This window comes from Chrysemys picta, chromosome 7 (genome assembly GCF_011386835.1).
Source record: "Chrysemys picta bellii isolate R12L10 chromosome 7, ASM1138683v2, whole genome shotgun sequence".
Taxonomy (NCBI): Eukaryota; Metazoa; Chordata; order Testudines; family Emydidae; genus Chrysemys; species Chrysemys picta.
Window position 1 is genome coordinate 4,157,133 of NC_088797.1, and position 21,443 is coordinate 4,178,575.

At 42.6% G+C, this 21,443-nt stretch overlaps 1 protein-coding gene across 8 annotated transcripts in view; it reads left to right on the top strand.

Moving 5' to 3' along the window:
- PTPRG (protein tyrosine phosphatase receptor type G) overlaps positions 1 to 21,443 on the top strand; it is a 579,897-nt gene that overhangs the window by 481,735 nt on the left and 76,719 nt on the right. For 5 of the 8 annotated variants that reach the window (XM_065550638.1, XM_065550639.1, XM_065550634.1 and 2 more), the window contains one exon: positions 7,423 to 7,555. In XM_065550638.1, the coding sequence (XP_065406710.1) occupies positions 7,423 to 7,555 (133 nt within the window). The remainder of the gene's footprint in view (positions 1 to 7,422; positions 7,556 to 21,443) is intronic. The other 3 variants (XM_065550633.1, XM_065550635.1, XM_065550637.1) reach the window with 1 other exon arrangement.

The following is a 21,443-nucleotide window of genomic DNA, read 5'->3' on the forward strand; positions in this document are numbered from 1 at the left end:
TGGATCCCTTTAAATATCTGTGTATCTTGGCTGAGAGGAAAAGGGTTATCCTTCAGCGTCTCCTCAGTGAAGTCCTCCTTCATGTCATCATGTGAACCTTTGTCCCAGTGGCCCCTTCAGGGACTGCAGAGGCCACTGGTTGCTCGCTAAGGGCAAGTTCCCCAGGAATTTGTTCAGTACGTTCAGATAATTGAAATTGACATGGCTGAGGAAGCCCGGCTCTTTCAAGCCAGAAGAGGAAAGGGAGAGAGCTCCCCTCCCTCCCAGGGAGCGATTCTGCACCTTTGGAAGCTTTCCTTTTTTTATCCTGATTTCCACACAGGGGGTCGGGGTGAGGAATGGGAGGGGAGTCAGAGGCCGAAGAGGCAATGCCCAGCTGCGGGTGAGGGAAGAAGGGTAACCACGCGAATGGGAAGGGCGCTGGACTCCCGAGCACCCTGCCCTACTGTGAAAGAATCTCGGGATCAATCCCCTCCAGGAGACAGTGCTGTGCTACCTCAGGGGGTGTGGCGGCGGTGGGGGAAACCTTTGGCAACTGAATACCGGGTTTTTTGGCTTTTGTTTTTGAGCGAGGGCCTGAGAGGAAAGTCCCCTGCTGCTCCTGTGAGGGGAAAGTGGCGCATTGGGAATTATGGCATTCCCCAGCCTCAGGGTGGGAAACTCTCTCATGAACTTTCCCGCATCAAAGGTGGGGACTGAGTGCACCAGGGTTTCAGCACAGGAGCCTCCTTACAGCACTGCTCTGCCCTTGCTGGAGGAGGAGGGTCATAAGCACCGCAGTGCCGGGGGAGGGGAGATAATTTCCCCCTTACTCTACAACCCGCTACACTCTGATTGGGGTGAGGAAACTTTGCACTTAGTGAGGGCGGGAGAGGGAAGTTTCCCAGGCGCTGGGTTCCATAGGCACACACAGGATGTGCCCAGGTGCACCCTAATGCCCGCGGCCCGGATTTCCCCCCGTGGTGCCGCGTGCGCTCTCAGAAGCGGACGGCACATGGAACCACGTCCCTGGGGCCCCGGGGGGCAGAAGGCTCCATGCGTTGCTCCAGGCAACGCCCCCGGCAGCTCCCGTTGACCGGGAACGGGGAACCGCAGCCAATGGGAGCTTCGGGGGAGGTACCTGGAGGCGCGGCAAGGGCAGCGCGTGGAGCCCTGTGCCGCCTCCCTCCCCCCGGGGCTACTCAGGAACATGGTGAGCGTTCATGGGGCCAGGGTGGGCAGGCAGGGAGCGCGCCGCTGCAGGTAAGCGGCGCCAAGCTGGAGCCCGAACCCCTCCTGCACCCCAACTCCCTGCTCTGAGCCCCCTGCCTGCATCCCACACCCCCTGCCCTGAGCCCCCTTCCTGCACCCCAACTCCCTGCTCTGAGTCCCCTGCCTGCATCCCACACCCCCTGCCCTGAGCCCCCTTCCTGCACCCCAACTCCCTGCTCTGAGCCCCCTGCCTGCATCCCACACCCCCTGCCCTGAGTCCCCTTCCTGCACCCCAACTCCCTGCCCTGAGCCCCCTGCCTGCATCCCACACCCCCTGCCCTGAGTCCCCTTCCTGCACCCCAACTCCCTGCTCTGAGCCCCCTGCCTGCATCCCACACCCCCTGCCCTGAGTCCCCTTCCTGCACCCCAACTCCCTGCTCTGAGCCCCCTGCCTGCATCCCACACCCCCTGCCCTGAGTCCCCTTCCTGCACCCCAACTCCCTGCCCTGAGCCCCCTGCCTGCACCCCAACCCCCTGCCCTGAGCCCCCTGCTCCACCCTGCACTCCCATGCACCCCGACTCCCTGCCCTAAGCCCCCTGCCTGCACCTTGCACCCCTGCTGCACTGAAACCCCCTACTGCACCCTGCACCCCCATGCACTCCAACTCCCTGCCCTGAGCCCCCTGTTGCACCCCGCACTCCTCCTGTACCCCTGCCCCCTGCCTGCACCTCGCACCCCAGCCTGCTGCACCCTGCACCCCCTCCCAAACTCCGCTGTCCCACCTGCACCACAACCTTTATGATGTTCGCATTTTAAAAAATAAAATAAAATAAAATTCCCTGGCTGCACACCCTAATGAAATGTGCTGCGCACACCTATGGTCTAGGCTGTGGAATGGACTCCCACTGAGGAGAAGTATGACCATGGAACTGACCACTCCCAGCACTAAATGCAAACTCAATTTAGTTTTCCCTCAATTATGTCTTCAAGTACACATCTCAATACACAACACACCCATTCACACCCAAAACGCCACTCAGATGCCCTAAAACTCTCTCTTTTATTCTCTTGATCCTGGCAAACCCTTCATTCATGCAGAGACTGGTTCTTTGCTCATGCATGTGGTTGTCTTCAATGAGCAGTCCTTGCATGAGCAAACACTCCTGTCACAGCTAATGGTTTGCAGGCCTTAAGTGGCTTTTGCAACATTGAGATAAACATGTCATTAGATCAAAGTTTGTGAAACTTAGCATCCTTAGGTGGCTAGTGTGGAAGGAAGTATCTTAAAGCATTGCTGAGAACTAGTAGGGGTGAAAAACATGTGCAAAGCACTCCCAAGATGTGCAAAAAGGAAAGTTAGTGCAGTTGATTCTGGTCTCTAGAGGACAGAGCAGCTTTTTTTGGATACTTCATTTCTACAGTGAACCAGAAAAGCCAAATTCGCTGTCAGGTTATTTTGATGGGGTTTTTGAGTGGAAAATTGTATCATTTTAAAGAGTAGAACATTGTTTTATAACAATGTACACTTGCAAAATTAATGATAGGGAACCAAATTAGCCGTGCGTAAGGAGATAACTGAAAGGGGAGGCCCAGCTGACTAGAGGAGAATAGGAACACGTGAGAAGTTATGGGGAAAGAGAGGCCAATTAGTACAGGAAGGCTCATTTTCTTTCAGTGCTTATTTCACACGCACATATACATACCTTTCCTGAGGCCATGTCATTATTTTCTGAATGGCGTTGGCCCCCTCGTCTGGTGTTATTGGCCAATGTTAATGGTTCCTTCTGCTATTGAGTGCTTGCTCACATGCTCCTGTTTCCGTTTTTTGCTCATCCCTCTCTATTGTGTTTTTTGCCTAATTGTATCTTGATCTGCAACTGTAAAACACACAGCTGTTCAGAATTATTCAGGATTTTTTAAATCTGGAAATTAGAAGTGATATTCTGCACAGAAAAGCACGATTCAGTCTTAACATGTAACTGCTGATATTAACCAACAGAACTTTGATTTGCCATGTTGGAAGCTTCAACAAATACTATTTGATACAAGATAATGTATTCACTTTCCACCTCCGTCATCAACAAATTTAACATATTTCCAGTTGGTGCTTTAGACTGGGTCGTGAGCATAGCTTGAAAACAATATAGATCTAGACCCTGACCCTTTGATAGGAACTCCTCCCTATCCCCTACGGGGTTACAAAGCTTCACACAAGTTTGCTCACAAGAGGGCTTTATAGTGAGATCATGTTATGCATTCTAAACCTTATTTAGTCTCAATATAGGACTTCAGTGCTTTGATTTTCAGAACAATCTTCACCGGGGCTGAGGTTCGAAAAGCCTTTTGGGGATAATCTCATTAGGATAATTAAACATCTGTGTAATTCTCTTTCTCCATATGTGCAAGAATTATTAAGTTGTATTTTCATGTGACTCTTGAGCTGTTTTGCGTGGCAAATTGTAGAAGCATACAGAAATAGGGTTTGAATGCTGGTAAATAGAAGTACTGGATTACACGAGGAGATCTTATTCAGAAGAACAGTGTGAATCCTGATTACTTGACATTATGGTTATGGGTCATCAACCTCAGTTTATTAAATAATGAAATGGCATATTTAAGTGTTATAGCAGTCAATAGGAATGAGCACTGAAGAAATGCCTATAAATAAATAAGTAATAATTTTTTGGCATGATGACATTTTTAAAAACATTTTTAAAACTTCTCACATTTCCACACTTAGAATGACTGACATTATCTCTGAGTGCTGTTAACTGACCGTTCTGTATTAGCTTGTAGTCTCGTTTACTCAAAGGAATGACTGACAATTGCCTTTCATTTGAATGAGTGGATGATATGAGACAGCTCTGCTCGGACAATGACATTTTGTTGGATTCAGAACATATCTATTGTCTTGGTTATCTGTATCTAAAATTATATGACAAACAGAACTTTGTCTCTACGCTGGAGGTTTATGCGGTGTCAAGGGATGATAAAGGGGAAGTTTCAGCAAGGCATAGGTAAGGTAGGTAATATATTACCAGCAACTATTGCTTATTGTGACAAGTGGCATTACTGTTGGAGAATAAACATTTTTATATTCTCAGGGAGAAAGCTTTAGAGGCTAGAATTTTCTGACTGTAGGATTTCTTTCTCCCATTGACCTTTGTCAATAAATCCCCGTGCCAAAGCACCCTTTGTTCTCTCTCTCTCCAATTTCCTGTGCCAGGTCCTGAAATAGATGAAAGTGCTGAATAAGTGTTTCTCAAGAAAGTGATTGTTATGGATACCTACACCCTTCCGCACACTGAGAAGTGGATTTTGAACTGCCTGAGCTCATGTTGTGTAGGACTTCCTGAAGCAGATATGCGATAATAGTTTTTATTCCTTCCTACTGGGATGAATTCCAAGCCAGTAAAAGGCAAACTGAATTAATTCAACAATGACATATGCCACTGGAAACTGTTTACATTTCTTAGCAAAATTGGAGTTTCCTCGTCCATGTTTTTTTTTGTGTGTGCTGAAGTAAGGCATATACTGGGCACAGTTACAACAAGGATACATTATTTGCTCTACCACTGCTCTGTGTTCTCAGTTTAAAAATGAAAGATTGAAAGGCTGATTTTTGCTAGAGTGCAGAGAAGTATAAAGCTCTGTATCCTTCTTTTCAATGTATCAGTTCCTCAACGTTTTGTTCATGTTACCCAGCATGCTGTCTTTTAATCTACTTCTCTTCCCCTGTACTGAAGAAGGCACCTGCTGGCAGTCCAGATGTACTGCTAAAGTCTTCTAGCATCAACAGTCATCTTATAGCAACTTTCGCTGATGTTTTTATTTCAGTTCACTCCAAACATCGCTTAAGCAGTGAAAAACACTTAGTTTCTCTTCAAAACCAAGAAACTAGTTTTTTCTCTCTAGTGGCAGATTGTTGCTTTTGCCATTTCCACTTGGAATCTCAGCCATCAGCATCAATGAATGGTGCTTGCTATTCTACCTTTTGACATATTGAGCTCTTTCTTCTTTTCACATCTGTGGCAAGACGGGTATGAGAGGTCAGATAAGCACAATCTCCCCAGTAGAATAAATAAAAGAAACATCATGAATATTACAAAAGTATTGTACTGAATTGCGGTGTGTCAAAACTCTAAGTCAGGCTGTGTTTGCTAAGGGATGTGAATTATTTCATGCATTTTTTTTAATATACATTTTTATGCCGAAGCGTAAGGAGAGGATCATATGGAACACTCACCTTGTAGGAGAGAAATGAAGTAGTATTCTCTCTGGCATGGGGTTGCCAGTGGTATTTCACTTTCCTAGTAAGTTTTAATGGACCATATGTTTTAATTTGCTCTTCTCTACCACTCTGATCAATAGTACTCCCCCCCCACACACACACATGAGTTGTGATGCTTAGTTTTTTTTAAAAGCAATTTGAGTTCCGCTGATGAAAAGATTTTTCTTGCTCTGAACTACTAAATTAAATCAAATGTCTTAATAGTGGTATATTGTTAGTGTATTGCAATGACTAAAGCATACAATGTGAAGCTTTCATGTATAGTGCACACATATTTTAAATAAAAACTCTGAACAATGTGCCTGAGACAAGTTAGCGCAAAGCCGGTGCCCTCTGCATCCTTTATTCATTGAGGTTAGAGACTAGGAATGATACTGGCTACTCATCTCTCTTGTGATCAATTCTGCACTCAGTACACGTTCACTTCCCCCCAAACATCCCTCTGATTAGCACCTCATTTAGGCTTGCCTGCCAAAGGGCATTACCTCCATCAGCCTACTTCCTAAAACTAGAAAGATTTCTTGCTGGGCTTGCAACAGCCTATGGTCTTGCTCTGTTTTCAGCCGTCTGGCAAAAGCATTTACAATTAACCTTTACTTCCATGTTGTTTGAATTTTACTCCTGCCTATGGAGGAGTATAATCTAAATGCTATTAAAATAGAGTATGACTTCATATTATGTGACATCCAATTATCCGTGTTTTGCCTACCTATGGTGAAAAGGCAATTATGTTTCTCTGGTAAGATTTGCTGCTGGATCAGAAGAGATCACAATACAATATGGGTCAAGAGCATGGAATTGCTCTAGTCAGAGAAAACACATGGCGGGGTGAGGGGGAATAAACAAAAAGTCAAGTGTGTATTTTTCTATCTTTGTTCAGATCTAAAGCCATTTACAATCTTCCTTACCCTGCTGCTTCTTATTGACATTTGTGGAACAGCCAGCAGGATGTTTAAGTAATGCAAAATGAATGACAGAAACTGCACCCAATAATTTTTCACTTAAGCTGTTGTGCAAGAAAGTTTCACTTTTCAACATGTTGTGAATTTGCACAAGGTAGAGGGCTTTTTGAAATACGGACTGGTCCTTAAAATGTACGTTCTTATGGGGCGGGGTCCCTCTTGTCATTATATGTGTATACAGTTCCGAGAACAATAGGTCCCAATACCTGACTGAGGCCTCTACTTTCGTGTATGCAAGGCCCTATCATCCTAGCGTTATTTCTGCTGACTCATCCTGATATCCGCTGCCAGGATCTTGCCATAGTTTTATTTTATATAAAACCTGAGAAGTAAGGATTTCCACAGTGGATTGCAACAGGTTCTATCTGTCCACCCACTTCAGTAATCAGTGTTCTAAAAGTACCTTCATATGTCCTAACTCAACAGACCTTAACAATTCACCGAACATTATGACGTGCTACTGGATCGATAACAGGTTGAGGTTTTTTCTAAGTGCAGTTATTACAATAGTGCATACATTGAAGTACATTTTACACAGAGCTTTGTAAAAGAGTAAAACACATTCCCTGCCCCAAAGCACTTACAAATGAGGGGCATGAACCTGCAAACTTTACTTACCATGCGGAGCTCTTAATTCATTGACCTGGGGGAATGACTTCTGATGGTAAGAGTAACACTTGAATCCTGTTTGCAGGACCTGGCCCTAAAATTGTGAGTAAGTTAAGATTGGAACTAGGTACAGTAGTAGAATCTAGTTGATGCACTGTATATGCACCATACTTTCATGCTGTAATGCTTATATGAAAGTGAAAGATTGAGTGACACACTTTTTTGAATTATTTGATTATTTGCTCACATCATGTGAACTGGAGTGAAACTGGAGTCATGGCAGTTCTAATTCTGTGTATAAATGTAGCCATTGTAGCATCATTCTTTTTACTGGTACTGATTATGTTCATTATATGCTTACCGTACAGCAGACAAGAATAGCTCAAGTATGGCAACCAGACCTTCTCCTGGCAAAATGGAATGGATCATCCCTCTGATTGTGGTGTCGGCCCTGACCTTTTTGTGCCTCATCCTCCTTCTTGCCGTGCTGGTTTACTGGAGGTGAGCCTTTACATTGGGAATTGATTGTGATTTAATAGAGTGTCTATTGAATATTGTGATTGGGAGTGTCTTTTGAATATTTCTCTGTATTTTTTATTTTACTGGCTGTGATGATGATGGATGCATTAGATATCTCCAGAGGTGTTAGGACAGCCGTATTGGTTAACTACCCGTATATACTTGTTCATTAGCCTGTTTGCTTATAAGCCGACACCCCCCAAGATGGATAGGTAAAAATAGCAAAAACTGTATGACCCTTTCATAAGCCAACCCTATTTTTCAGGGGTTGGCAAACTTTGGCTCCCGGCCCGTTAAGGTAAGTCGCTAGTGGGCCTGGACGTTTTGTTTACCTGGAGCGTTCACAGGCACTGAGCCCCTCAGCTCCCTGTGGCCGCGGTTTACCACTTCCTGCAGCTCCCATTGGCTGGGAAGGGCGAATCCATGCCTGCTGATGCTCCAGGTAAACAAAACGACAATGTATTAAATATTCAATTCAATGATTCCATAGAGTTTCAAATCATCAAATTTTGGTGTAGACCCGTTTATAAGCCAACCCCTGCTCTTTGATGCGTCATTTTTTTACCAAAAATATTCGGCTTATGAACGAGTATATACAGCATTTCAGGTGTTTCAGGTATTGATTTTCGTGTCATGAAAATGAGATTAGTGGTAGCAATGGTCAAAACCACTTGTAGCACAGACTAGTGTCTCCTCAGTTACCTCTCCCTAAATAGCTGTAAGAACACACGTCAATCCTGACCTTTGGGAAAGATGGTCTTGTGAAAAAGGCCCATTGAACCGGGGCTCTGAGTTCCAGGCCTGTCTTGGCCACAGACTCCCTGTATGATCTTGGACAATTCCCTTAAGCTCTCTGTGCCTCAGTTTCCCCATCTGTAAAATGAGGACAATAATCCTTGTCTACCTCATAGCAGTGTTTTGGGGATTAGCTCTGTAATATTAGTGAGGGGCCCAGATACTACTGTAATGAAACGCACAGTAAAGCCTATGGGAATATAATACAATAGGAACAAACCCTTCAGATTGCCTCTTCTGAAGAGATCATGTTGGTTAGGCCAAGTTGTATATTGGTTTAATGATGGGGATGATAGTTTCCCCATGAGGGAACTAGGTTTAGCATCACTAAACTCATCTCACTTTAGACCTAAAACAGATTTGATTCTAAGCATCTTTCTAGATGTACCTGAAGCCACTGCATCTTTTGTCTTCTGTTGAGATTAAGTTATTTGATGGAGTTTACTTTAGCATGTACTTCTGTGCAAGACAGGCTCTGAGGAGAGACGCAGGGCTTTTCTGCTCTGGATTTTACCATTTCTTTTCTAGAAGAGAATCTGGATCTGAAGGACAGGAGGGATGACTAGTTCAGAAAGCCCTGTAGTGCCTGTCCAGAAAGGAAAGGTTTAAATAGCAGGGCCGGGAAACAGCAGGTCTCTACTGGTTAAATCTTTGCCATCCCAGTCCAGAGCTCCAGGGCTTTCAGACCCACTTGCTGTCATGGAGACCCAGATGTTTAGATGGAGTAACCATCTAATGGGAAATGGGAGACGGCTGTTTCAAGGTTCTAGCACAGATCAGCTGTGTTGGATTTGGGTGCAGTGTTTATCGCTGATGTCAGTAGTATCCGTGTTCGTTTTGGTTTGGGTCTGTATCAAAAGAACTTAAGTTTTCACTGTTAGTCTTTAAAACCATTTTTCTTCAAATTGTTGAGCACAAATTTACAAAGGATTAACCCAGTACAAATGTCAATATTGATTAATACAAATAGTTTATTTCAAAAACAGTTTAAATAGGGCATGGGAGGGGTAGTATCATTAGAAATCCGTGTATTTTAATCATCTTCCATAAAGAACCAATTTAGGGGACTACCAGTCTATCTTCTAAAACATCTTTGAGCAATAATTAATTGGCCAACTTGATGGATCTGGAAAGTTCAAACAAATATTAATAAATAGGCAACAGTGCTCCACATTAAAATCTTTTCAATTAACGGATGCAAATAATTAACATTACTATGAGGCTATCATGAATACAGTAGTAACATTAATTAGTTAAAAGATTAAATTGTAAAGACGCCAGTGGCACCCCTGTAGCTGGCCTTTCTTTCATTGTACATCTTCTTTCTAAAATCTGTCCAATTTTTCCTCCAGATACACAAACAAAGAGGCAAATTTCTCATCCATGCAACACCATTGAAGTAAATGAGGTTCTACAGGCACAGTATGATAGAGGGTAATATTTATCTCACAGTGATTTAAAAGGCCCTTCTCAGAAAAAGCCTTTGAGGTTGAAAAAAAATCTTAATAGGAATCATCCAGGGAAACGGTTGCATGGCACTGGGAGATTACCGTATATCCGTTATTTGGGAAATGTTGGTACTTTTGGTACAATTTCACTAATGCACTGTGAGGAGTAATTGAGAAAACTAGTGTTGGATTTGCTGAAGCGGTAGCAAAAATTTGCTCTAAAATATACGGTGGAATTGCAGTACCGGCTCCATCACCAATATCTATAGAGCAACTGTTAGTAAATGCTTTTAATGGCGATGGCTATATTATAGGTGGCTAAAATTAAAATATAACTGAGGTTCAACTCGTTATCCTTAAAATGTTTCAGGTGACTTTTTAGGAGATTTAATTTGCTCAGTAACAACAAAAAAACTACATAGAGGAAGGAAGGAACATGGGGAAAGACCTTAATTGAAACTCAGTTACTTATTTGATAGCATAAAGGCACAGGAACTAGTCTTTGTCTATTTTATAATTTGCATGAGTAATTAACCATTTGTTAACAGGTTAATAAGAATTATGAAAACCAGACATTAAATCCCATCACAACAATGGATAGCCTCTCTATGTATATAATCTATACTGAAAACTCAAGGAGATTCAATATTATTTAGACATGAAAAATATACATTTGGACTTCTACATGAAGCATAAATATATGAATATAATTAGCAGTCTAAAGATATTTATGAACAAATATAAAATAACAAATTTGGAGTCAATAACCAAACCAGAAGGGTACACATTAGATGTTAACAGTCATGCCATATATACTGAGTAGGAATTCATTTAAGATTTTGTGTATGAAAATCCTTGAGACTATGAAACTAATATATAAGGGCAATAAGAAAGGCAAACAGTGATATTTCTGACTGTACAGAGCATTGGCAGTGAAGTGGTTACACTTCATTTTGAGTGCCCTTTTCAGTTTCTTCACTTTCCTTAGGAAAAATAATGTATTTATATTGGTCGGCATTTAAAATAAAACAAAGCCACCCATGCAATCCAATCTAAAAGTTAGGAAATTAAGATAAACTGGGTCTTCAGAAAGAAATACTTCAAGTGAAATGGGCAACATATGGAATCATTTGCTAAATAAGGTCATCAAAGCAAATAGCATGAAAATGAGTTTGAGACAGATTTTTCAGAGTGGGAAACATGCTATTGAACTATAAGCACAAAAAGCAGTTAAGAAAAAATAACCCTCAAGGGGACAGACGTGTTGGTCCATGTGGTCTTTTCCTGTCCAGCAATTCTTTGTTCTTGTGTGAGAAAAGCATTAGGAAACTCCTACCGAGAATTAGAAAATTCAGAAGAGACGTGGATTACCCTTTAGCAATGCATTTTGAGGGTAAAACAACTTGATATTTTCACTTTTGGGCATTTGAGAGACTAGATGATTTGAGAACAGAGGTGACATAAATAGAACATTGAAGCAGAGCAAAGCCTTCTGGTTGTTTGTATTGTATTGACGCCCTAGCATCTAGAGGTCTAAATAAGAAGTTAGATTTTTTTGTTTGTGAATATATATAACAAAATTAACTCTGTTCTGATCCTTTGCAACTGTCATTTCATGTTCTATAAATGAAATGTTTCATAATATGTAGATGTAAGGGAACAGTTTGAAAATTGAAAGAGCAAAAGACAGTCTCTGTTTTTCTAAGTTTTTCCCACCGTTTAAGGTGTTGAACTTCAATATAGTATTCAGTAGAAAATCTTTATAGTTGGAGATATTTGAGTGTGGTTTGTCCCACTTCTGCATGAGATTCTTGATTTGCAGGGGCAATTTGTGCTTCCTACTCCTTTTGCCTGAAGGAGATTGGACAAATGAAGACTGTGACGTGATTGATCTTAGAATGAGGAGGTCACTTTATTCTCTCTAGCTCTGCTACCATCTGGAGTCATGAAAAGATATTGCAACATGAATCCAGCAATTTTGGCCTCTTTTTTACACTCGTTTTCGTAGTCTTAACATTTTTTTAATGAAGCTGCACTGCAAAGACGGCTATGTTATTTTTTGCATTATTATAGGGGCAGATAAAATGTCAGCATAATGAGGCTGAAAAAAATCCCATTGCCTGATACTCCAGAACAACGAGCTGGTAGCTTCCTCAGATATCCATAGGACAACCAGAAATCCAATCTTTGCATTATAACAGATTTGGCTTGAAACTTTACTGGTGTTGGTTGTGAACCTCTGGTTGCTGGAGTAGGAGGAATGAGAAGTCCATCATTTAACATTTCACTTTTGTATACCTTGGTTCACATCTTTATTCACATTTGAAAATGAGTTTGGCAATTGGATCTTTAGCCCCAGTGGACATGATGACTTGAATGTCTGGTCACACAAGGTCTAAAACAAGACGACTTGTTTTATGCCTGGAATGAGGGGCATTAGTAGAGCGCAAAGGAAAACTAGCACAGTACTTATCCATACTGTGCTTGGATTAGTAGTACCCCACTCCCGCTAAATAAAGTGTTTGTTCTAGTGACTGTTAGCATAGGAATGCTGAAGGAAGGTGAGAGTCTAGTTATGAACATATTCACACTGGTGTGAAGGAAGGATATCAAGACAGTTGGTTGCTAGTCACAGAAGTACTGATGGGAACAAACCAAAAGGTTTGGATGTGTTTATGTGGGGATAGGTTCCTTTTCTCTGGGCTTTGAGAAGTGACCTCTAGGTAGGTAGGTAGGTAGGGAGGGATGTGTGTGTGTGTGTGTGACTGTTCACTTAACTTTTCATATAGCAAACCAATATGTGTATCATGCTGTGTTGTCCTGATATGGCATGAGACATGTTTATGGTTACACAGCTGATTTCAATGAACTCTGCTGCAGATTAAACCTTTGTGTGGTGGTACTTGTGTTATTAATCATTAGAACTGTGAAAGTAAGCCGGTTACTTGGTGTCACTAGTTCTGCATGTTGATACCAGAATGCTCTTCGTACTTCTGTTTCATAGAGGAGGAGGGAGATGGCTACATTCTGGGAACACATGAAATATTTAGACTTGTTCTTGTCTCTGAGCTTTGCAATGAAAAAAAAAGGCATTTCGTGTGACTGGTGACCTTTCATTGTCAGATGTTTTTGTTTGTGACTTTTATTCAAAACAAAACCATGCTATAGAGAGTGGTTTAAAAAGGGTAAAATACGTAGACACTATTAAGAAGCAATTAACATTTTAGAGTTTTAGCCAACAGCAATTTTTAAATAGGAACTAAATTATATCCATTTCTCATTTTCAGCTAAGAGGAGGAAATTAATTCACAAGTATAGCTTGAGAGTTTTCTTTTTTCCTCTTTTCAGTGGATACCATAATTCACCTTTGAATTATTGCAGTTGTCAACGTTGTGATCCTGAAGACAAAGCAGGAACATTGTACTGCCTTTCTTATTAAATCAAGCTGTTTATACAGTGCTAATATGTTTACATTCAGGAGGGATTTCTGGAGCAACACAGCTGCTGCCTTTCAGAGAGCAAAGCAAGCTTTGCAGTGCTTGTTTGTAATCACGTGGTCTTTGAGGTAGATTGGGGGGAAATGATTTTAACTTCCTTGGGCAAAAGTTTTATAGGAACTTTTTTTCTGTAGGTTTTTTTAATAGCATCCTATAGAGTTTAACAGCGAGTCAGGAGATCTCGGTTCTCTTTCCCACTCTGTCATTGATTCATTGTGTGACCCTGGGCAAGCCACTGAGTGTTTGATAGCAGTACCATAGAACTCAATGGCAGAGATCTCATTGACTTCAGTGGGAGCAAGATTAGGCCCTTCATATCTCAGTGCCTGTTTCCCAACTGGTGTATTAGTGATAAAGCACTTAGCCTCGTCTGGTAAGAGCCAAGTACTGTTGTTATATTTATCACTACTAATGAAGGTCCTCTAGGAAAGTTACCATTTAATATTAAACTACACTACAGCCTGTGTTTGAACTTATTGGAAATGAGGGAGATTTCTGTCTGACCAGTGGTGGAGCTGTTGTTTGATCATTTTATGGGTTTTCTCTTATGAGTACCCATGGTAGTGTATTTTGTCTGATGTACTTTGCTGAAAAGTGAATATTGCTCTTATATTGCAAATTCACAGCATTTCTAAAATGGCTTGTTTAGTTTAATGAGACAACCTACTTGCAATGTACTTAAAAAATGTTCCTGTCTCTACTGAATGTCCTACTCTTGAAAGTGTCTAGGTAACATTTTCAAAAGCACCCATTTTCAAAAGGGACTTAGGTATCTAAGTCTTCCTGAAAGTCAGTAGGACTTAGGTTCCCAAGTGCCTAAGTCATTTTTGAAAATGGGATGTAGGTTCAAAAGTCACTGAAGCGCTTTTGAAAATTTTGCCTGCTGTCTTGATGGCACTGAGTACTGACGTTTTGGACAGAGAAGGGCCAGAGCTGAAAGGTTTTGGTACTGATCCAATCTTTTCCAAAATTCAGGGATGATGGATCCATTTTTTTTTCCCCAGTCAGCCTGTGCTCTCACTGGCCTGGGAAGTTCAGCAGACAACTGGCTGAACTGTTCCCAGTCCTCTGCATTGTCAAGTCACTACGGTGAGTTGGCCCTCTGGCTAGATGCCAAAAGTCCACCCCTTGCATGGTATTTTCTCTTCTCCCTGCCACCACGCTCCATTAGCAGCTAAACTTCTTTGGCCTCTTCAGCAGTGGCACCTTCTTTCACAGTTATTGCCCTTCTTTCAGCAGCAGAACACAGACCCAGCAGCCACTTCGGTCAGGGAACCAGCTCCTGGTCACGTGATGCCTTGTCAGATGACTTAACTGATTGCCTTCCACTCAGGAAACGGTCCAAATCATGTAGTTGAGTCCTCAACCCTCTCAAAGGGACGCTCACCCTGTACCACAGCCCATTATGGAGCTATAGCCCAGTGCAAACTTCAGGTCTGGAGTTAATCTTTTCTGAAGTTAGAGGGCCGATGTGTAGTTTTGTGTCTCTCCGCAGAATAGACTCAGTATGGGCAATAGCATTGCAAGTTTTCCCGCACTGCCCTGACACAGTGCATCAAAACACCTTTCTGGAGGGACAGCCATCGCTAGAAGTGAAAGGGTAATTTAGCTGTTGGTGCCTCTGCCTCTCTTCCAGGAAACGATACCATTTTAATTAGAGCTCTTTTCTGTGATGTCAATAGTTGTTCACAAGAAACTGTTTGGTGGCCTCAATCCAGCTGGTAACAATGCTCAGCATTTCCACAGTGGATTTGAATTATTGCCGTAGAGATGATAAAGTGTCTCTCTCGTTGCCAATCACCTGAGAGATCTATTTATTATTTCACAAAAGATTATTTGCATTGGCACAGCCACTATTAATAATGGCTTTCAATAAAACCTGCAGAATTCTCCAGGCTTCCCTTTCTGCCAGCCTCCTAGATTAGTTTGGCATGCAGCTGATCCTTAACGTGGAATAACCACAATACTTTCTTCTTCTAATTAAAACCTTATTTTGAAGTTGCTCCGTATTGAACTTTGAAAACTAGCTACTTGAACACAGCAACGGTTTTTACTGCTCGGTTTTCTGTGAAACGTTGCTATTTTCAAACCTAGTAACTGCCCAGTAATTCTAGATGTGCAGAATATTTGCTTACTAAAATTGGTCTAAAACGTCAGTCCCACTAGATTCTAATTAATTCAAAAATTAGGTGTTCGAGCAACTACTTACATACAGTAAGATGCAGATATGGTGTTACAGCAACACCTCAGGGGCTGATCCTTTATGAGGACATGACGTAAGCACATGATTAAGTTCCACTGACATCGATGAGATTGAAATACATGCTTAAAGTTAAGAACATAAGAATGGCCACACTGGGTCAGACCAATGGTCCATCTAGCCCAGTATCCTGTTTCTGACAGTGACCAATGCCAGGTGCTTCAGAGGGAATGAGCAAAATAGGTAATCATCTAGTGATCCATCCCCTGTTGTCCACACCCAGCTTCTGGCAATCAGGGACTAGGGACACAGAGAGCATGAGGTGGCATCCCTGACCCTCTTGGCTAATAGCCTTTGAGGGACCTATGCTCCATGAACTTATCAGTTCTTTCATGAATACAGTTATAGTTTTTGCTTTCACAACATCCCCTGGCAATGAGTTCCACAGGTTGACTGTGTGTTGTGTGAAGAAGTACTTCTTATGTTTGTTTTAAACCTGCTACCTATTCATTTCCTCTAGTTCTTGTGTTATGTGAAGGAGTAAATAACACTTCCCTAGTCACTTTCTCCACACCATTCATGATTTTATAGACCTCTTTCATATCCCCCCATTGTCTCTTTTCCAAACTGAATAGTCCCAGTCTTTTTAATCTCTCCTCATATAGAAACTGTTCCATACCCCTATTCATTTTTGTTGCCCTTCACTGGACCTTTTTAATTCTAATATATCTTTTCTGAGATGGGGTGACCAGGACTGCACACAGTTTTCAAGGTGTGGGTGTACCCTAGATTTGTATAGTGGCATGATTATATTTTCTGATTTATTATCTATCTCTTTCCTAATGGTTCCTAACAATCGGTTAGCTTTTTTCACTGCTACTGCACATTGAGTGGATGTTTTCAGTGAACTATCTTGGACTCCAAGATTTCTTTCTTGAGTGGTAACAGCTAATTTAGACCTCATCATGTTGTATGTATAGTTGGGATTATGTTTTCCAGTGTGCATTACTTTGCATTTAACAACAGGAAATTACATCTGCCATTTTGTTGCCCAGTCAGCTGGTTTTGTGAGATTCCTTTTGTAACTCTTCACAGTCTGCTTCGGACTTAACTATCTTGAGTAGTTTCGTATCATCTGCAAACTTTGCCACCTCACTGTTGACCCCTTTTTCCAGATCATTTATGAATATGTTGAACAGCACTGGCCCCAGTACAGATCCCTGAGGGGACCCTGCTATTTATCTCTCTCCATTCTGAAAACTGACTATTTATTCCTACCCTTTGTTTCCAGTCTTTTAACTTCCCTCTTACCCCATGACTGCTTAGTTTAAGAGCCTTTAGTGAGGGACATTGTCAAAGACTTTCTGAAAGTCCAACTACACTATACCCACTGGATTGTCCCATGTTTGTTGACCCCCTCAAAGAATTCTAGTAGATTGGTGAGGCATGATTTCCCTCAGGGCCGCGGGGGGGGGAGAGGGAGGACAAGTGAGGCAATTCGGCGGCGGGGGGTCCTTCCGCCCCGGGACCCGCCGCCGAAGCACCAGGTCCCCTGAATCCTCTGGGCGGCCCTGATTTCCCTTTACAAAAGTCATGCTGTGACTCTTACCCAGCAAATCGTGTTCACCTATGTGTCTGATAATTCTGTTCTTTACTGTAGTTTTAACCAATTTGCCTCGCACTGAAGGTAGGCTTACTGGCCTGTAAACTGCCAGCATCGCCTCTGGAGCCTTTTTACAAATTTGCCTCACATTAGCTATCCTCCAGTCGTCTGGTACAGAAGCTGATTTAAGTGATAGATTACATAGCACAGTTAGTAATTCTGCAATTTCCTATCTTTTGGGTGAATACCATCTGGTCCCGGTGACGTATTACTGTATAATTTTTCAGCTTATTTATCAGTCTGGGTCAGTTTCTCAGATTTGCCACTTGTGCTTAAGCGTTGTGCTGAATTGGGATGGACGTAAGCACAGATATAAGTGCTTTCCTGAATCACAGTCTTAATAGTTAATGCTACAATTAATTTTTACATTATTTGTGCTTGAAAGACTTAATTCTTCAATTTGTTCACAAAAAAAGACTCCGTTATATTGACATATCTTTTTCACATGTATTATCTAGGGGTATGAGACAGAGTAATAAATATGGTGATATCCAAGTGACCATTGTGTAGGTTTGGTATGGGCATGTTGGTCTGTCAGACACCCACTGACATCCCAATGGATATATGTGAACATCCTGGGTGGATATGTGGCAACATTCCTTGTACGTGGAAGGAATGACCCCATGTACCTAGCTGGAAAACATGATCTGCTATATTCCCATAGCAGCAACAAAATGATGAGACAAGAAGAACTGCTACATCTCTCTCTCAGACACACACTTTTTCCACTCCCTGCCCCAGCCTCACCCCAGATCTTGTCTGGGACCAACCTTTCCAAACATTGTTTTTCAAAGGAAAACTACAGATTTGTGTGTAGTAAAAGTAATCTATCAAATTCAGAGCTGAGTTCCTGTCATGCAAAAAGTATAGCATTCGCATTTTTAACAAAGGTTAGGAAGCAGCAAGACTTAGGAAACAACTAATCAAAGGGTTTCCAAAGTTGTACCTACATATCTTCCACACACATCCTTTTGACATGCAAGTGCAGGTCTCAGCATGTGCAGTGGATGCACGTGCAAAATTTGCCCAGGAGTGTGAGTTAAGCCCCAAAGAATCATGTGTGGTTTGTTGGCATAGGAGTAAAAGTGTGGGTATGGTTCCGTTGGGACTGCATAAAGCTTCCCTTAGCCACGGTGCTGCAGTCCGGAGAGAGTGGAGCTGTGAGTCAGACCACAGTGTGTGGCCTCACAGGCTGGAGGTGAAGAAACATTCGTAGAAGAGCTGTGAGATCAGTTGGACGCCTAAGCACTTCCTACAAGTTACCAAACACTCTCGCTCTTTCCTTAGACTGTCCTCTGCTCCCCCACTCCCGTATTGATCAGCACTGAACCTGCCTCTTGATTCCCCATCCCAGATTCGGTGTTTCTGCCTCCTCTGCACCAGCAATTCCTTAATTACCTTCTCAACTTCCCCCTTCCCAGGTTCAGCAACTTCCAGTTGGTCTCTCCATCCATGCACTGGCAGTACAGCATCTACCTACATTCTCGTACTGGAGCCCATCACCGTGGTATCTGAGCCCCCTGTGGGTTTTGCATTTCTGTCGGTGCAAAGTGCTGCATGGAGTGGGGAGAGTACAGTGAGCACTCCACCCATACTGCTGCGTGGTCCATCGTGCCCACCTCCCTGTGATTTGGCAGGTCCATGTGATTCCTCACCAAAGGAGCGGTGGGGATGGGGAACATGCCGTACCCTTCCACCTCATTCCTGCCATCTGAAAGAGGAGACGATATTAAAAACTGAGAAATCTGATGCCTACTATCACTTTTGGGGGAGTTGGGTAGGTTTCGTCATCACGTTCTTGCTCCCCAGTTCAGACAGTGCAGAGAAGCACTTCACAGCTTATTTGCATCTGGTGTATACAGTACAAAAGACAAGAGTCGTATTTGGTTTCGGTGCCACTAGAGGCAGTACAGAAATAGTACTCGCTTACTCAGGACATATCTTGGTGTCCTGATCATGCTCACTGAGGTGTGGCAGATCTGTGATCAGTTACCTCTTCTATACTGTGGAGAGCTGAAGCGTCTCATTGTGCCAGTGGCAGGTCATTGTTGCATTTTAAGTTTGGAACTTCGGCAGCTGTTGGTTACTTATTCAAACTTGTAGCATCGGTCTGCGTCCTCTTCAGGCTTCAGACACAACACGAGATAATCCAGGTAAATACTTCTCTGTCTGTAGCTCAGCTTTTCAGAGTAAAACAATGTGAAATCCAGGGGGAAAAGATCTTGTAATCCCAAAGTATGGTGTGCTGCAGCTATTTCAGTTCATTGTTAGTTTGTGGTGTTTGATCCAATCTTGTAGTGGGGAACTAAAAACGATCTTTTCCGGTGCCCCAGCTGCTCTGTGATGCCAGTGACATGTTTCTTCTGTGCTTGAATGGCTGACATAGTGAGGTGCAGCTGTGTGCAGGGAGGGCCCGATCACATGATACCTAATAATGCCATTCCTTTGCCAATTTTTACTCGGTAACTCTTTCCCAAATGGCTACTTTAGGGCCTTTGAGAATTCACTGGAGTTGTCAGTTGTTATAGTAATGGACCCCCTGCTGCTGAATTGGCTTGGAGATGTATGTTCTGGCTTTTGAACAGACTAACTCATGCTCATTAGACCCTCTTCCTCTCCCCTCCCCCGCCCCCCAAAAAGAAGAGAGAGATTCACTGGCTGAAGGTTGCTTTTTAAACATACTGGATGATTTAAGGACTGGAGTGAGTGTGTGGGGGGAGAGAGAAAGAGAGAGATGGAAAATTGTCCCCTTCTGTTGTTATACCTGTCGTTTCTATATTTGTTTAAGCCACTTTAGTTTTATTTTTCACTGCAAGCTCTTTAGATAAGAATGACAAGAGCTGTCCGTTTTCCCATTAGACAATGTGATGATGATTTCAGTCTGTAACAAACAACATTTATTGTTAGTTTTCTTTATTTTTTTTTTTTAAAAAAGGTAGGTGGGAGAGATGAAGAGGACTTTGCCAAGCCAAGATACCCAGAACTTTATAAAGAGAAAACTGATTAGTGGAAATTTCTGGAACTGTGAAGAAGTTTAGAAAATTCAGCAACTAGTATCTTTAGTTATTTATATTCAGGTTTTCAAAAACCTGTTTAGGAACTTTAAGTGCAGAAATTATTATTCACTCATCTCAAGATACTATGGGATAGATTCTGCTTTCATCCTAGTGTAAACCTGAGTAATTCTATTGAAGTCAGTAGTGACTCCACATTTATGCTGGTGTTAGCATGATCAGATTCCAGCCGTGCGAGGGTTTTGAACCTGCCCTGTGTGACTGAAAAATTGTTTGGTTCTAAATATGTTCTCAAACGTATTTAATTGCATTTCTAAATCACCGTTTCCTCTGTATTCTGAGCCAAATCCTCCTATGTTATACGTATCCCACCCCATAGAGCTCTGTGAATCAGATTCATGTCCCATTTGTCCCAGTGTATGTGTGGAGTAACTCCACATTTAGGCCAAGTAAACGAGAGCAGGATGGATCTGATCAGGATGGATGGATGTAACTGAAGGCTTGTCTACACAGGGAGAATGCCTGGAGTCGTTAGCATGCATTAATTACTAACTCCCTGTGTGGACGCTCACTCCATGCTAAGAGTGCCTGTGTGCATACACTTGGAAGTGTATTAAGTGAAAGGACATAAAAGGTATGTCTACACTCAGTCAGCGTGCCGAGTAGACACTGCACACCCAGCTGGCACGGGTAGCAAGAGCGGAGTGACAGTGAGGTACTGCTTAGGCAAGTAAAGCCCAGACATCAGAACTCTAGGGTATATTCCCTACATGGTTCTCTACACCCGGAAGCAGTATCGTCCACGTCTACACTGCTGTTTTTAGCAGTGCAGTGTCCTGCTGCCTCCCTGCTCCCAGAGTCTTTTTCCAATAAAGTGAAAAGCTCCAGCAGCGGGGAAAGGCTCTGGCCACTCCCCACGGCCACAGGCTACCTTTCCCAGCTGCCTGTCTCTGCCAGAGCCTTTCAATGCTGAGTGACGTTACACACTGCAGTGTGGACAGAGCCTGCCTTTCACTGCGGCATGTAGCTACTGTGTCACGAAACCCAGAGGTTGATGGAAACCAAATCTGTTCTGAGTTCGGAGTTTCATTTGATCTGTTCTACAGTGGTTGGTAGCCTGAAAGCAGAGACAGGTTATAGATGTTGTAACAAAGAGAAGGAGAGCTTGGTACAGCTGCTGCTTATTAGAACCGGCAGGTATGGTCTAAAACTCCGATTCTACATAGTTACTGTACTGCATTGTGAGTGGACAT